Here is a 19148-nt window from a genome sequence, read left to right as displayed (position 1 = left end):
GCACAGATACTACCAAGTGCTTATCCTGGCCAAGTGGCAAACCTGGGAGGTGTTGAATTGACATTGACCTTTTTGAACCAGCGTACATATAACTGGTAGCAAGCTTTTTATTATTGGATTAGACAATGGCCCCCAGTATATAACGGAGATAATAAATGCTTAATCCGTAGATGTGGCATGAAGCAACTAGGTCTTATGAAAAAGTAAAAAATTACATCAGAACACTTTTTTAGAAATTGAAACTAGTTATTTAATATATAGAAATTCTAGAAAAAAAAAGGGGAGCCTAGGCACAACGGTAAAGTTGTTGCTGTGTGACTCCAGGTTGCAGGTTCAAGGCATAGAAACAGCCTCTTGCAAAAATGCAAGGTAAGGCTGTGAACTGTAGACCCATCTTGGGTCACCCCTTCACCAGACCCCACATACACAGGAGCTTAGTTCACCGGGCTGCCCTTTCTTTGAATTCTAGAACAAATCAAATTAATAGTCAACCTAAGTTGACAAATTTGTATTACTAGGGACTGTTGGCTGTGGCCAATTGTAAGGGCTTACTCCAATGTAATTTGGAGGATGGGAGGTCATGAGTTTGAAGTTTGAATCCTAGTGGCATAGTTCAAAAAATCAGTGCATAATGGCTGCATCAGTTATATGATGGTATTGGTGATCTCGAAACCATTACAGGATATCACAGAGGTCCTCCAATTATTGGCCGATATGGTGCTATCTGTGCATAGTGGTAGTATCACCTGTTACATAACAGTATCAGTGTCTTCCCAAACCATTTCAGGGTGATATCTCAGAGGTCCTCTAATTAGAGGACAGGCTGATACAGTCCATCATACAGTATCGTAACAGTTGATATGGTCTATTACAGTACTCTAACAGCTGTTACATACTGCTATGGGCCGTTACAAGTGGACTAAAATAGGTTTTTTTGAGTATCATTTGCTATTATAATGGCTGATACTTGTTACGGTGCTCTTAACAGCTATTACATATTGTTACTGGCCGCTACAAGTGGAGGACTAATATAGGTTTTTTGAGTCTTTTTTTTTTTTTTTTTTTTTGCATCTTTTAACCCTTTTTCCTATATTAAAGCTAAGAAAAAAATAATTTTAAGTTGGCTTATTTTTAGTTAGTAATTTTTATTTTAAAAAATCAATTTTAATTTTATTTATTTCATATTTAGTTTCAATTCCATTTCTCTTATTAAAATTACATATTTGCAAATTCTAATTTCTTTCACTTTTACTTTTTGTATTTTTCTTACCAATAATTTCGAGATAAAAATACACCACATTGCTATGCATTTATATTCTTGTTTGAACATTCTATATTTTGTATTTCAATATATTTATGATCTACACCTATATCTAGAACTGAGTTAGGCAGTCCTCGGCTCGACACATGGCAGGTCTAAGTGAGGGTCGATACAGGTTTTGCTTGCCGAGGTTGGTCGGGCTGGTTGATATTCGGGTTTGGGTCCATGAGGGTGAGGATGTGAGTTTTGGCCAGTCAGTCAGGCTTTGGTAAGTTGAGGTAGCTTTGGGTACAGTAGTTAGGCGGGATTTTCAGCGGCTCACCAAGCCAAGTTTGGGCTGGTTCACCAAGGTGCATTCCCTTCAAATAAGTTAAGTATTTTCAACCTAGAAAAGAAATTAAGGCTCTTGTAACAAGCTCATAAATAAAGGCCTGCAGAACAGCAAGCCCAAAGACTAGATTTGGCAAGTTGATAATAGAGGAAATTGCGTATTATAGAAGGATGGAAGGCTGAGCTCTCTACTCTTCCCGATGTGAGACAAATTTCACCACATCTGAGATGTCTCTTCCTAATTTGGGTTAACCTCTCCCGCCCCCCACTATGCACTCCCCATTCACCATTTCCAAATCAAGAATGGTATCAAAGGTAAGGTCTCCCTGCTTCCTATATAAAACTCCCTCCACTTTATGATAAATGCAATTAAAATTGGAAATGACTTCCAGTTCTCTACGGTTCCTCCCAATAAAATGAATTAACAGACTAAAGAGGCAATAAGGAAATCAGAAACTAATTTAACATAAATTCCTTAAAACTCCTAAGGGAAAGAAAAATATTTTTTTTATTAGTAAATATATATTTTGTTTCTTCATTTTTTGTTTGACTGAGAACAGAATTTACAAAAAATAAAAATAAAAATAAAACCAAAACAGAAATTGAAAAAATGAAACTGAAAATTAATTTAGTCCAGTACCGGTGCAGTTTTCGATTTTCAGTAAATTTCGTACAGCCTTAGGGTCAGTCATGATGAGGATCTGGCCCCTCGGATGGCTTTTCCCCCTATTTGAGCAAGTTGCATATTTTCTGAATTTCTATAATGAAAAGCATTTGGTTGGGATATTTTTATTTTTCCTCCTAATGCATTCCTTATTATCATCAGCGTGCTATTGTTTAGGCCTTACGCTTAGTTGACACATTTGATATGTGCAATGTGGCCATCCTTTCAGATCTTTGTAGAGGTGCTCCATGGTTCGAAATCGCGGTAGCGGGTAACGTTGCGTAACGGTCGCGGGTGTCACGGGACGCGGGAGACGCGGGTGTTACGTAACGGGAAGCGGGCGTAACGGCTGTGAATTTTTTTCACGCATGCACAACCATGCCAAAATCGAAAAATAAGCATGAAATCCATTAATGCATGATTTTTAATGAATTTTGACAACCTTCATTCAACCTACAAATGCTTTTTAATAGGCATTATGATTTTTATATTAATTTTAGTGCGCTGCTTACAAAAAAAGGCATATTTTTTTAAAGTTTGCATTAGTTTAATGGGTAAAAAAGATGTAGAAATGTAATTAAAATGAAGAATCAATTGATTAAAGACATAAAGTTACTTAAAATGAGTCAAAAGACCCAATAATTTATATTACAATACAATAATTTATATTACAATTTACAATTTAAAAAAATAAATATGGAATTGTAAATCTTACAATTTAATTATTTAAATGGTAGTGTACTTGAGTCACTTGAGACTTGACTAATTGTGTAGAAATTAGGATTTATTATAAATTTTAGATCTAATATTAAATTATTAATAGTCAAGGTATTTAAAAAAATAATTATGTAGAATATTAATTAATAATTTTTTACTAAATTTGTACTCTAACTCTCTATCTTTATAAATTTTACGTTTTAATAATTTTATACTAATTTTTTTTTTAATTAATAAATTCTACTTATATAATCATTTATAAATTTGCATACTAATTAAATAATAAATATAAACTGAAATTATAAAATAAACTAAATTATTAGTTTAGAATAAATTGGTAATTTACAATTACATTAACCAATGAAGTAGAAGAACTAAAGAAACATGCCCACTCCCGAGTCCCGAGTCCCCACCGAAGCTGCGAGAGAGCTGCAACCTGCAAGCCCCCAAAATTTGGGGGAATCGAAGGCTTCAAAACTTATTTTTGGAGCTGCGACTGCGAGCCTGCGAATGGAGGCGACCTGCAGAGCACAGCTCCTTCAAGCGACAAATTGAAGATTGGAAGCTGATTTTTGGGTTCTTACACTGGACAAAGGAGACGAACTGACAAAGAGGGAAAAATCGAAACACCTTCAAGGGAAAAATCAAACACCTTCAAGACGAACTGCCAGTCAGCTGACCTGCGATGACTGCGAACTGCGAAGAACATCTTCAAGGCAAAAATCGAAGCTGATTTTGGGGATTTTGAAGCTTCAGATCCGTAGATTGAAGCTGTACGAAAGAGACGAAGAGTGAAAGAGGGAACTGCACAACAAATCGAAGCTTCGAAGCTGCTTTTGTTTCTTTGGAGGCTTCAAATGAGGAGATCTAAGCTAGATGATGAAGAGAGACACACAAAAGGTACGCAGTAGTGTAAGGGGCTATCGGCTGTAATGTGTCGTAATGGACGTTACGGGTCGTAACGTTAGTGTAACGACCGTTATGGGCCGTTAAGGTTCCGTAACGGCCGTTACGCACGAGAATTTTCTGCTCACCGCTAATGCGGGCTGTAACAGAATCGGAGAGATGATTTTCCATTACGTAACGGCCATTACGCTACATAACGGCCGTTATTTAATACCATGAGGTGCTCTGTCATTAACCATGCTGTCAAGTTGATTAAGTGCATTTTCAAATTGAGTTTGCCCCTTTGGCAAAGACTTGCCATCAAGCTTGTTTCTGTTCTAAACTTTCTCTTTGCAAATAAGTAAGAAGAAAGAAGAGAAAAAAAAAGGAGAAAAAAAAGAGGGGGCGCATAGTCAAAGAAGAAACAGAATATAAGAAGCTTTTTCTCTGAGTTTCTGCCATGTCATTTTCAGTCAAAATAGATAGAAAGCTATTTTCTTTTGAGTGGTTTCCTACATTGCAAGCTCCTAGAATACTAGATCTGAGAACAAAGTATCTTGTGTTGCTTATTGCTAGACAATGAAGTTAAATGGATCCAAAAACAATTCACTGAATTTTGGATGCAAAAAACCAATTTTCCTTGGTTAAAAATGACGAGGGACTCAGGAAGACCTTTGGTCATTCACTTCATGTCAAACAAATCCAGACGCATGACCGCAATTGATAAAGTGCTGTATTCCGGGGGAAGATTTTATTTTGGGATTCCAGAGAGTAAGGAAGCCACAGGTTGGTGGATTTTCTGCAATTTACTGAAAGGAGATGAACGCATAAAAATAAATAAAAATAAAAAAACCCCAGAAAACAATGGGTTTTTCGTGTAGGAAGTGTCAATCTTTTGATATAGAGAAGTGATAAGGAAAGACCCTCGTGTATAATGGGCTTCCCATTGAACCTAGTTATGCAGAGATGGTGAAGAATGGAGCTGCTGTTGATTAGAGATGGAGAAATGCTGGCAAAACCAGTCGGAAAATTCAGCAAGGTAAATCACCAAACTTGGAAAGAGTAAGTTTGGGTGAGAGAAGGCAGAATCTAGGGCCAAATCTGATTCAAATTTTGAAAAATATCTTCCTAAGAATACTGGACCGAAATTTGGTTCAAAAATAATTGAAATTGATAATAAGTTGCATATCGCCTGTTTTGGGCCTGGAGGACTTGCTTTGAAGCCTGTATTTCCAGTAGGCCCAAGAGAGTTAAAATGGGTAGAATCAGCGGGCTTAGTTTGAGTGGAAGAAGATGTTGTATAAATCGAGTATAGGACACACACAGCAGAAGATATAAACGTGCAACAAATGAAGCACTAAGTCTCAACAACACTCAACCAATATGAATGAGAAAACAACAATCAATAACACAAGAATAAGCAAATGGCACAAAATATTCACTACAATGTGAAAATCACAATACACAAGTTTTACAATAATCCCTCTGTACAAAATACGTTCAAAAGTACATATATAATAGTACCTTAGTGGTTTCCCTCCAATAACCCAACCACCCCAACATTCAAATTCAAAATGCAAAAATCTGCACACAGCCCAGAACTTCTCGTCAACGAGACTAAGAAGGGCGCTCGTCGACGAGAACAGGGCATTCGTCGACGAACCCATTTTCTCCTCTCAGTATCTCAGGATCTCTGAGTTTTTGTTGCTCTCAGGATCTACTCGTCGACGAGCACAGAGCACTCGTCGACGAGACCTTGCTGTGCTGCCCCTTTATGTTTTTTTTCCTTCTTTGTTTATGAAATGTCACACCATAAAAAACAATCTCCACCTTGGCGATTATACGCCCTTTAGGAGAACCCGAAAAACATCTGACTGCTCCACCTTGAACTTGAAACGCTTTGTTGGGTTTGTCTCCCTTCTATCAATTGGAGACATGAAGTAAGTCCAAGCAATGCTTGAACTTCCTAGAAGTAACCGATTTCGTCAGAATATCCGCTGCATTTTCAGACGTGTGAACTTTCTCCAACACAAGCTCACCCAAAGCAATCAATTCCCTAAACCTATGGAACCTCACATCAATGTGTTTGGTTCTAGCATGGTATACCTGATTCTTCGCCAAGTAAATGACACTCTGACTATCACAATGCAGCACCACTCCATCTTGTTATAACCTCAGCTCTCTGACTAAACCGGTAAGCCATAAGGCGTCCTTTGCAGCTTTGGCAACTGCCATATATTCCGCCTCAGTCATGGATAATGCTACTAGAGACTGTACCATGGATCTCAAACATACCGGTCCGCCTACAAGGGTAAATATATATCCCATTGTAGACCTTCTGTCGTCCATATCTCCAGCATAATCAGCATCTACCAACCCTATAACTGAAGGACAACCCTGTTGCTTGCCAAACATGATGCCCTATCCCGATGTACTCCGTAAGTATCTGAGTATCCATTTGACGGCTTCCCAATGCTACCTTCCTGAATTAGAGAGAAACTTACTTACCACGCTCACAGTATGAGCCAAATCTGACATCGTACATATCATGGCATACATTAAACTCCCCACAGCACTAGCATAGGGGACCTTCGACATGTCCCGGATTTCCTCATTCGTACTTGGGCAATCTGCAGTAGACAACTTAAAATGATTTGCAAGAGGTGTACTCACCGATCTTGCATCAGTTATGCTAAACCTCTCCAACACCTTATGCACATAACAGCCCTGAGATAGTCATAATCTCCCTGCAATCCTGTCTCGGCGAATCTCCATCCCAAGTATTTTCTTGGCTGAGCCAAGATCCTCCACGTCAAATTCTTTATACAACAGGTCATTTAACTGATTCACCTCAGTTAAATCCTTTGCAGCTATCAACATATTATCGACGTACAATAATAAGAAAATAAGGGAGTCATCATCAAGTTTGTTCACATATACACTACAGTCACCTCTCACACCTTTTGTAGCCGATCTTGATCATATAGGAATCAAGCCGTTTATACCATTGCCTTGGAGACTGTTTTAGCCCATTAAGAGATTTCTTCAACCTACAAACTAAATTTTCTTTCCCTGGTTCACAAAATCCCTCCGACTGTACCATATAAATTTGCTCTTCCAAGTCACCGTGAAGAAACATCGTCTTCACATCCATTTGTTCCAAATGTAGATCATAATGGGCTACCAACCCCAACACAATCCTGATAGAAGTATGTCGGACCATGGGTGAAATGATTTCATCATAGTCTATCCCCTTCTTCTGTGAGTATCCTTTTGCCACCAACCGTGCCTTGAATTTCTCAACTTCCGTTTCTGAAATTGCCTCCTTCTTCCTGCATACCCATTTGCAGTCTATCGGTCTTTTCCCATCTGGAAGCTCCACCAAATCCCAAGTTTGATTTTTATATAGTGACTCCATCTCCTTAATCATTGCACTCATCCACCTATCTTTCTCCTGGCCATGCACTGCCTCTTGAAATGTAATTGGATCGTTGCCACTTGTAAGAAAAGCATAAGACACTAACTCTTCAAACTCATACCTTGGCGGAGGCCTGATAGTGCGTCTGGATGTTCGTAAAGGAATATCATCGACTTGCTGGTTTTTCAAGCTAGAGTTCCCTGCAACCATAGGACCATGATAATTGTTGTTGCCTTGAGCTTCCAACTCCACCTGCACAACATGTTCATCACTGCCCCAGCTTTCTAGCTCCTGTTTTTGTTCATCACACTCTTGAGTACACTTCACTATAGCCTTCTCACCAAAAACTACATCCCTACTGATCACCACCTTATTTGTCACTGGGTCCCACAGCTTGTACCCCTTTACACCCTCTGGATATCCCAAAAAAGATGCAATGACGAGACTTTGGGTCAAGCTTAGACCTCTCCTCACCAGGTACGTGAACATAGGCTAGACACCCGAATACCTTCAATCTGGAGTAGTCTACTGCATTTCCAGTCCAAACCTCTTCTACCACTCTACCCTCTAGCGATGCCCTTGGTGATCGATTTATCAGAAAACAAGTCATACTCACTGCCTCGGCCTAGAAGTTCTTCAATAGCCCTGCATTTAATCTGAGACACCGAGCCCTTTCAGCAAGAGTCCGGTTCATCCATTCTACCACACCATTTTGCTAAGGTGTCCGGCAAACTGTAAAGTGCCTCTTAATGCCCTGCTGCTCACAAAATTCCATAAACTGAGAATCAGTGTACTCGGTCCCATTATCCGACCTCAAGTATTTGATTCTCCTCCCCGTTTGGTTTTCCACTTCAACCTTCCAAATCTTGAACTTGGCAAACGTATTTGATTTGTGACGCATGAAGTAAACCCAGACTTTCCGTGAGTAATCATCTATAAAACTCACATAATACACATGTCCACCCTTTGATGCAACTCTAACTGAACCTCAAACATCTGAATGCACATAGTCAAGAATACCCTTTGTCTTGTGTATAACTGATCTGAAGTTTGCCCTGTTCTGTTTTCCAAGAACACAAAACCTACAAAATTCCAGCTTACATGATTTCAAGCCCTTCAAGAGTTTCCTCTTATGTAGTTCCTTTATGCAGTGTTCCCCTATATGCCGAAGATGCATATGCCACAAGACGGTCTCATCTGATTCAGCATCTACGGTTGCAACTCCACCTACAACGGTAGTTCCCTGCAATGTGTAAATATTTCCATCCAGTTTCTACCCTTTCATTACAGTCAAATTACCTTTCCATACCGTCAAAACTCCACCTTTGGACTTTTAATTAAAACCATTACAATCCAAAGTACCGAGTGATATCAAACTCTTCTTCAACTTTGGTATATGTCCTACATTACACAACGTTCTTACAGGACCATCAAGCATTTTTATCTTTATATTTCCTATGCCAATTATCTTGCAAGAAGAATCATTACCCATAAGAACTGATTCAAAATTTACTAACCTGTAAGTGCTAAACCACTTCTTGTTCGGAGTCATGTGATACGAACATGCCGAGTCAAGTATCCAAGAGTCTGTAAGATTATCCAACCCCGCTAAAAATGATAGAACATCACCATTACTACATGCTGAATCTCCTTCTTGAACAACATTCACAGATTTTGAAGCACCCTCAAGTTTCTCAGAATTTCCCTTCTTCCAATCCGAACATTCCGGTTTCACATGACCCTTTTTACCACATTTGTAACACCGGATTTTTTTCTTCTTCTTGGATTGATTGCGGGATTTCTGACTTAATCCATGTTTGGATTTTCCTTTGCCTTGCTCGTTATGTAAAGTTCTTCTCCTTCATCACATATCTTCAATCTTTAATGAAAATTTAAAAAAACACTTGTTACCTCTTCTAGATCAAGAGTTCTTTTCCCCACATAAGAGTGGTCACAAGATTTTCATAGTTATGAGTCAATGGCAAAGAGTTCAATAACATCAAAACTTTATCATCCTCATCAAACTTAACATCAACTCTCATCAAATCACTAATAATTTTATTGAAGGCATTAATATGTTAATCTAAGTTTGATCCTTCAACCATCTTAAGCTAATAAAGACGCTGCTTAAGAAAAAGTTTGCTATTGAGAGATTTGGACATGTACCGACTTTCTAACTTTCGCCATATAGCCACTGGAGAATTCTCTTCCATCACACGATAGAGTACTTTGTCGGCCAAACACAAGCGTATTGTAGAAGCGGCATTTGCTTGCAATTCTCCCCATATTGCCTCATCCATTCTGTCCGATTGCACACCAAGTAATGCCTTTCTCATTCCTTATTGCACAAGAATGTCCTTCACTCTCCTCTGTCATAAACCAACGTTCTCGGTTCCATCAAATTTGGCTACATCAAAATCTTACAAAAGACGATCCCGATGCCATGACAACAATCGCTATGATACCAATTTGTTGTATGAATCGAGTATAGGACACACAAAGTGGAAGATATAAATGTTCAACAAATGTGAAGCACTAAGTCTCAACAACACTCAACCAATATGAATGAGAAAACAACAATCAATAACACAAGAATAAGCAAATGGCACAAAATATTCACTACAATGTGAAAATCACAATACACAAGTTTGACAATGATCTCTCTGTACAAAATACATTCAGAAGTACATATATAATAGTCCCTCGGAGGTTTCCCTCCAATAACCCAACCACCCCAACGTTCAAATTCAAAATTCAAAAATCTGCTCGCAACTCAGAACTTCTCGTTGACAAGAACAGGGGATTCGTCGACGAGACTAAGAAGGACACTCGTCGACGAGAACAGGGCATTCGTTGACGAGCCTATTTTCTGCTCTCGGTATCTCAGGATCTCTGAGTTTTTGTTGCTCTCGGGATCTTCTCATCGACGAGCACAGGGCACTCGTTGACGAGTCCCTGCTATGCTGCCCCTTTATGTTTTTCTTCCTTCTTTGTTTATGAAATCCAAAGTATAAGAACCACACCATAAACAACAGAAGAAAAGTCTAGTAAATGTAAAAACCCAGAATCGTATAAGGGGCTTTGTTTGATGGTTTGCCGAAGGTACAAGAATTCAAATAGGGAGTTGGAGAAGCTAGAGAATTCAAAGGGGGAGGAAGAATCTGCAAAGATGACTCTTTGCAACTTTTCAACTAGTGTGGAAGAATTGCAGACAACATTGAAAGCTTTTTCTTGTTTTTTAGATAACAAAAGAAGATTTCATTAATCGCGGACAACACTGGAAGTTAGGAAAGGAAAATTAGACCAAAAAAGAACGAAACTATATTTGTAAAAGAATATCCAGAGAATGCAAATAAGGAAGGTCTTGCAAAGAAGGCTGGGGTCATATAGAAAATTGTGGAAACTACAGCACAATCATCTAATGAGATGGACGGGTCTGGACTGATTAGATCCCAATAAACAGACCTCCAAATTATCCGATTTTGATACTGACTTGGAAGATTGGTATGAAGAAGATAATAATCTGTGGGTTAGGAGACTCTGTGTAGGCCCAAAAGAGAGGGAGGCTAAGGTCTTCGTAATTTGGTCCCAAAAACATTTCTTTGGATGGGAAATTGTTATGGTACTTTCCTTTAGAACATAATTCTCTTTGGCGGTAATTTGCAATAAATTTGGTACAATACAAAACAGGTGGGATGTTAAAGTGGGAAATAACAATACTTATTCAAGTCCTTGGAAGCTTTTTTATCATATTTATGGTTATTTCCTTGAAAACTAGTATTCAGTGGGTAATAGGAGCGAATTCAGTTTTGGGAAGATTTGGTTGGGGAGATGCCTTTGTCTTTTACATTCCATCATCTTTTTCAATTATCTAATCTTTTCATGATACCCCTATTTCCGCTTTTCTTCTTTTGCAAGAAGATAGGCATTCTTGGAATTTCTATTTTGGGAGACTGCTCTCTTGAGTCTTGACTAAGTTGCTCAAATCTTCTCATGTTCAATTGGGGAGTAATAAAAGGGTTTGAAGTTCAGACACTTAAAGGGAACTCTCTAGTAATTTATTTTTCTCTTGACTCGTGACTCTACTGCAGATACTTTGCTTTGTATCCATTGATTTGGGAAACTAAAGCTCCCTCAAAATAAAAGCTTTCATTTGGACTGCGATACTTGAAAGAACCAACACCAATGATTTGCTTCAAAAGAGAAGACCTAATAAAGCCCTGTCAGTTGTCACCTGATGTTTGTGTCCTCTGTTTGAGTGGAGAGAATTGCATGCATCTGTTTCTTCATTGTACTTTCATATTGGCTGTTTGGAATAAATTTTTTGGTATATTTAGTGAAAACTGGGTTTGTCCCTCCATAGTGAAGGCATTTTGCACCATCACATTATGGGTTTTGGTAAAGGAAAGGAAAGCTTTATGGCTATGCACTGTTATGGCTATTATTTGGTCTGTTTGTTGGAAAGGAACACTAAAATATTCAATGGTGTGAGTACTGCTAACAATTTGCTTTGGAGTAGAGATATTTTATCTTGCATCATTTTCAGTGTCGGCAAATGGATTCTTTTGTATTGTTTCATTGGAAGACCTACAAGGGATTGGTTGGCTCTACTATATTTGAGTTTGGGTTTTGGGGTTCGACAATAATCTTTGTAATTAGTTTCTTTTTAAGTAGAGGGAGGATTTTTTATCCTTTCTGCTTTTTCCTTTTGCTTTTCTTCTCTTTTTTTCTATTTTTGTTATACATCCTGCTCTCTTCTAACAAATATCTTTTTTTTATTAATATATATATATATACATTAGAAATTTTGATGTACATTGTTGGCCCACAACCTAACAGCCTAAGCTTTCAAGTAAAGTGGCAATCTAACATGGTATCACAGCTATGGTTGCTAGGACGTCCTCGATTCTAGTCTTGTTGCCCGCATGTATTGTGTGGTGCTATTTATCATTGCTCATCTCTCCACATGCAATCGCGCTGCACAAGTGGGGGAATGCTAAAAAGCTTGGTATACATCATTGGCCCACCACCTAACAGCTTAAGCTTTTAGATAAAGTGGTAATTTAACAATAAGTAGTCATCATATTTGTTCCAAAATATTGAAGCGAAACATCATGTCATCTACTATGGTATTATAGTTTCTTTAATTAAATTTGTGGCAAACACTTTTCCTAGTTTCTTAACTTAAGCTTACAAATGACAATCAATAAAGTAGTGAAAAGAACAAAAAATGCATGTTTCTTCTCACCAATAGAAACTAATGCAACCAACACAACATCCAATACTTCAGTATATGTTATATTAAATCATCAATATGGAGGATTCTAGGATTAAACATGTAAATCTATAAATTTTTAACAAGTTAGTTAATCCTAAAAATGAATTCACAAACAGTGCTCGTCACCAGGTACGTCATGTTTGTGATGGTTGTGACCATTACACCATGAGTATTTACACTAATTGTTTTTTAGAACCATGATTCTAGGGACTATAGAGTTAGTTAATTCAGCTCATTACCTCACTTTTAGGAAAATGTCTCTATGCCACTGTACATTTAGTTAGAAAGGGCAGTGCACTAATATTTGGATTTTTTTAGAATGTTGGTTATTGTTGCAATTTCTCTTTTTTCTACTTTCATGATATTTTTAACAGTATTTATTGAGTTATAAATTAGTAAATTCTAAGGTTTTGTCCGTTAAAATGATATCCTACTATCATTTAGGTTTCCTAAATTTTAGTTGCATTCCCAAGCATCTAGGTTTTCAAATACCTATTATGTAATGGATTGGTGAACATGGAAGAATTGAATTGAGAGATTTCCCTAGTTTTTTCTTCTCCCTTATTTCTCTTCTTGGCAGTTGGCTCGCGTCACTAAGGCAGGTTACAACTCAAACTCCCTTGAAAGAGAGAACCTATAGCTGCAATGGTGGGCCCTAAGGTAGTAATCATAGTCTGTGAGCTTGTTCATCTTGGCCTCTCTCACACCTTCGCATTTTCCCAATGGATAAAGCAGCTACAACCTGGTCACCCCATCCTGATCATTCTTGCTAGGAAAAAAAATACATAAATGATCAATAGCAATATCCTTCAAAAAATGTGGTCAATTCTTGCTTACTACCTCAATCCAAGTTATTCCCTACCCCTCCTACAACCTCTTAACATCAATTAAATCAATCTTTCTAACTAGAGTATTACTTGGTCAGCATTGTAAGTGCCCAACTTACAAATCCCTCAACTTAACTGTCTAACTCATAGCATATGGTTTCCTAAATTTTAGTTGCATTCCCAAGAATATAAGGCTTTCAAGTAAATGTTAATGTAATGGATCAATAGACTTGGAAGAATTGAATTAAGAGATTTCCCTTGATTTTCTTCTCCCCTATTTCTCCTTCTTGTCCGCACTGCTATGTCAGGCTATGGCTCCATTCCCTTTAAAGAGCAGCGACAATTGCAATGATAGGCTCTAACATAGAAATATTAGCCTTTGGCTTGTTTTTCTAGCCCTCAAGTCTTGGCAATTCCTCAATGGATGCGAGCTCCTATTGCTATGACCTGGTCTTCCCCTACTACTCTTTGTTGCTAGCAAAAAATAAATACATAAATAGATTACAACAACCAAGCCTTTTAAGTCCCACTAGGTGCTCTCAGCTATAAGAACCCTTTTCGTCATTCTAAACAATCTACGGAAATATCCTTTAAAAAATTGGAATGTTGTCAAATATTTCTTGCTACCTCAGTCCAAGCAGTTGCCTATCCCTCCTACAACCTCCAACATGAACCAAATTGCTCTTTCTAACTGCGTATTACATGGTCTCTTTTGTATGTGCTGAACTTACAAATCCCCCAACTTGTTTAACTCATAGCATATGATTGTCTGCCTGTGAAGAGATGAGTAACACATTATGTCTTGTTAGCAAATCCAAACATGTCAATTAACATTTCCACATTTCTCATGAGTTCATCCAATTTCTCCAAAACTGTAACATGTTAAATAATGCAATTTTGTCAAAGTTCATATGCAGTTACTATTCTCAATGCAACACCCAGTGCACAAAGCTTCCAGGCCATATCAGGGGCTCTAAGGATGGCATTATGCATGCAGCCTTACCTCCACAATTGAAGAGGCTGTTCCTGTGACTTGAACCCATAATATTGTGGCTTGAGAGCAACACCCTCACCATTGGGACAAGGGCCCCAAGAGTTTCCCTCAATTACCATTCTCAATGGTGTAGAGGGTGTCCATAAACCATAAGGCTCCCAGCTTGTGAGGGTAGGGGGAGAGTCGTCACAGTGTACGCAGCCTTACCCTACTTTTATGAAGGCTGTTTCCCGAGACTCAAACCCATGACCAATTGGTCACAAAGGAGCTATCTTACTGTTGATCCAAGGTTCGCCTTCACCATTCTCAATGGTGTGAAAAAGAAATTTAGGAAGCAAAAATTACTAGAAAAATTTATGAAGAAATATGATGATGCATTATTGAACAAAGAAAAAGGATAAGATAGTACACCAATGGACAAATATATATACCTCCATCACTGAGTGGAAGATACACATCATCTCCATTTTTGGTATCGTGCAATACATCCCCTCGCAAAATAAGCCTCAAATTCTCAATTGGAAGACAACCATTTCCAGCTATCAATGTTCTCAAATCACGTACCTAATTAACAAAAAATAACACAAGCATCTCACGAGATTTTAGAAAGAAAAAATATCCATAAACACAAATTTATCGAACTTAAATTCTTAGTTTTGTATATATTGATGGGATGAAGAAATAGTAACATTTTTTTTATGAAAACTGGATAGACAAAGAATCAAGTTCTTTATGTCTCGTCCACCTTGTTGCTTCAAGAAATGTGAAAGGTACTTATTCAGAACATATAAATGACAAGCTGATAGAGTCATAAAGTTTCATCCCATTCACCCGTGGTGCCACTTGACATCTTGTAGAAACTGTGAAGCCTCTGATGTTACAATCCCAAGTGCAATTATAAAGATACATAACAGCTTGCTAAATTCGTAACATTGAAAGAAAGAATTTGCAAGAGGCGGGTCTAAATAATACAAGCATACACATTCAAGAGTCCTATATGCACCTACACAGGACATTCAAATCATTCACCATTACCCAACAATAAAAACACTGCAACTGATATTCGAAACAAACAAAGGCCAGGTAGGTGCACTTCACAAAACAAGAAAATACTTCTATTCAATTAGACAAATTGAACGGAGCTAGAAAACACGAACCAGGAGATGGGCAAGGAGATGGACACTAGATAAAACATTAGAATATCAATGAAGAAATTATAAGTGTGGTATGTACAAATGGAAAAATAGATTCAAGTTATAATAACATAATGAAGATGAAGGATAAGTTAATATATCATATGACATTTCCTTGAACAACTCTCACTTTTGTAAAAAAAAAAAAAAGTACAGAAATTTCAATTTTAATTTGAAAAAAATAACAGAAATTAGTAGTAAAGCATGGAATTCTTTGTGAAACTTCAGAAATGGTTAACAAACATAATAATATAAGTTTTAGGACTAATATATTACAAATTAAATACATCTATGTTTTGTATAAGGTGGAAAAGTTATAAAATAGTATGTGTATTAAACATATTTGTAAGATAATGCACATTTAACATATTTAGTTAATACAAATGAAATTCATAAATCATTTAAACATTATTTATTATAAAAATAATGATAATTTAGACATGAATGGCTAAATAAAATGTTACTGTAAGTTTATTTTTTCATATAATTTCAAAAGCACTTGTAATAATCTTTTGTTTCGATAAAATAGATTAAAAGAGAAATTTCACTTCACTCTTAAATCTCTCATTTGAATTCTAACGAAATTTCATTGCATAGTTAAAATTTCAACAAATTTCGCTAAAATTTTGAGATTTTGATAAATTTCAGATGATTCGTTGAGATTTCTACGGAAATCGACTGCCATTTCGATTTTGAGGGTGATAAAAATCAGAAATTTCGACGGAAATTTCAACAATTTCATGGAAATTTAAGACCATGCATATTACAAATTTCCACTATGGAGAGAGGGAAGGGTGGGGGGAAGCCCCAACATTTGCAGTAACATAATCAGAATCATTTATATTTTCCAATACCAAATGTGTGCTGTGCAAATCTCTTACCCCAATAGTCATGTACTAACTTAATGTTGGGTTTCCTTAAGCTAGCTATCAAGCAGATCATGCAAAATCCATCTAGCCACTAGGATAACTTGGAATTAATCTGCAGTGATCATGCAGTCTGCAGGCACAGCAGCTTGTTACCAGAATTGACACTGTTTCAGACCTTGGACTTCAACCTTGGATTTGGATTTGTGCGGATTTGAACAAAAAACAAGATGAATTACGTAGAGTTTTATACAAATCCATACAAATTAAAATCCAAGGCTTGAAAATCATGTTCCCAAACATAACCTTATTATAGATGACATAACAGCAACCTGCAACCATAGGGAATGCCACTTGCTCCATGATGTAACATTTTCCTATGAGTCCAAGTCCTCTAGGATGATAATCATATGTTATTCAATTTTAATAGTCTAAAAAAAAGTGCCAACATTTACAGTAACATAGTCAGAATAATTTATTTTTTCCAATACCAAATGCACACCATGCAAATCTCTTACCCCAATTGCCATGTGAAAAAATAAATTAAAATTGGGCTTCCCTATGCTAGCTATCAAGTAGATCATGCAATCCATCTAGTCAATAGGGGATTAACTAGAAATTAACCTGCAGAGATCATGCAGTTTGCAGGTACAGCAGCTGGCTACCAGAATTGACACTAACCCTGTGTTTCGTACCTTGGACTTCAACCTTGGATTTGGAATTGAGTAGATTTGGACAAAAGCAAGATTAATTACATTGAGTTTTGTACAAATCCATGCAAATTCAAATCTAAGGCTTGAAATTCATGCTCCCAAACAAACCTTATTGTAGATGACTGACAGCAATCTGCAACCATAGGGAATGCCACTTGCTCCATGATGTAACATTTTATAGAGAGGATACATCCTATGTGTCCAAGTCCTCGAAGACGATAGACATATTTTATTCAATTTTAATAGTCTAAATTTAAAATATAACTCCACCTGTGTGATGCACTCAATGTCCTAAATCTTTTCACACACAACTACCACTTGCTCCATGATGTAACATTTTATAGAGAGGATACATCCAATGTGTCCAAGTCCTTGAAGATGATAGTCATATTTTATTCAATTTTAATAGTCTAAATTTAAAATATAACTCCCCCTGTGTGATGCACTCAATGTCCTAAATCTTTTCACACACAACTAGCCTAAGGCCCAAAAAGTAGGGTGGTTGCATTAGGTAGTTGACAGCCAACAAAAAAATTATTTCAGATTTCTATGATATGAACCATTACAAATTATGCATTGGGGCATCACCTACGAGCAACATGTTGCACTAATACCACTCAGGTTTAGAAAAAAAATGGTCGAGGGTGGGCTAGGTCATTGCCCAGGCATGGTATCAAATATGCGATAGTTCCTGCATCATTATGGATGTGGGTGAGTAAAGAAGTTAGTTCAGGAAATTAGGATTTGATTAGCAACTTGGAAAACAAGGACACTCACGAGTAAAAGCATTGAGATAGTTGACACAATAATTGGAAAAAAAATAAACATAAGCTGCCTTCAAGAAACAAAGTGGGTAGGGGAGAAATCTAGAGAAATTGAAAAAATCATGATTTAAACTTTAGTAGACTCGAAAAGGAAAACATAAAAATAGTGTAGAAATCATTGTAGACAGAGATCTAAAAGAAAAAGTTGTAAATGAGTATAGGACAAAATTAAAAAAATAAATAAAAAAAAAATCAAGATGGTCTTAGTTCAAGAGATAATTAATGTCATTAATGCTTATGGTCCTCAAATAGGCTTAGTAGTTAGTAGAAAACCTTAACGACATTTTTTAGAAGATATGTATAATACAAGGGATATCAGGATAGAGAAAATAATCATAGGAGTTTATCTAAATGGACACATTGGAAAGGACAATAAAGGTTATAAGAGGATATGTGGAGGACATGAATATAGAGATTAGAATGAGTCCGAAGATATGATCTTAGACTTCACCATGTCATATGACCTTAGTATAACAAAAACATGTTTTAAGAAGAGAGAATAACACTTAATAACCTTCAAGAGTGGACAAAATAAAAGTCAAATAGACTTTTTCTCAACTAGGAGGATAAATTGTTTAGCATGCAAGGATTGTAAAATTATCTTAGGTGAAAGTTTAACTACAAAAGATAGAGTTCTAGTGTTAGATATATGCATTAAAAAATGGAAGAGAAACAACAAAACCAAGCCTTAGTCCCACTAGGTGGGGTCGGCTATATGAATCCTTTTCCGCCAATTTATGTGATCATGGACCATTTCTTTTGATAGATTCAAGGATATTAAATCCTTACTATCTCCTCCCAAGTTATTTTAGGTCTACCCCTACCCCTTCTACTGCCCCCCACAGTAACTAAATCACTCTTCCTCACACATGCACTATGTGGCCTACGTTGCAAGTGTCCATACCATATGAGTCGTCCCTCCCTCATCTTATCTTTTCATAGGAGCTACACCTAACTTACCACGAATATGTTCATTCCTTAATTTATCTTTCAATGTTATACCACTTATCCATCTAAGCATTCTCATCTTGGCAACATAAATCAATGTAAGAGAATTTGAAGGTGGAACTTAAAGGAAGAAAATTTAATAAAATTTAAAGATAAAATGATTAAAGATGCTGACTTGGACAATATGGGATAGTGTGAATTTTGTAGACACAAAAACTCTTTAGAGTAGG

The 19148-nt window shown here is 36.9% G+C and overlaps 1 protein-coding gene across 1 annotated transcript in view; it reads right to left on the bottom strand.

Annotated features, from left to right (window-relative positions):
* The window catches only part of LOC131164078 (uncharacterized), a 49324-nt gene that overhangs the window by 24283 nt on the left and 5893 nt on the right, over positions 1–19148 (bottom strand). Inside the window, exon 2 of the mRNA XM_058121032.1 lies at positions 14806–14938. Within this exon, the coding sequence (XP_057977015.1) occupies positions 14806–14938 (133 nt within the window). The remainder of the gene's footprint in view (positions 1–14805; positions 14939–19148) is intronic.

This window comes from Malania oleifera, chromosome 9, assembly GCF_029873635.1.
Source record: "Malania oleifera isolate guangnan ecotype guangnan chromosome 9, ASM2987363v1, whole genome shotgun sequence".
Taxonomy (NCBI): Eukaryota; Viridiplantae; Streptophyta; class Magnoliopsida; order Santalales; family Ximeniaceae; genus Malania; species Malania oleifera.
This window is presented reverse-complemented; position numbering and strand designations above follow the sequence as displayed.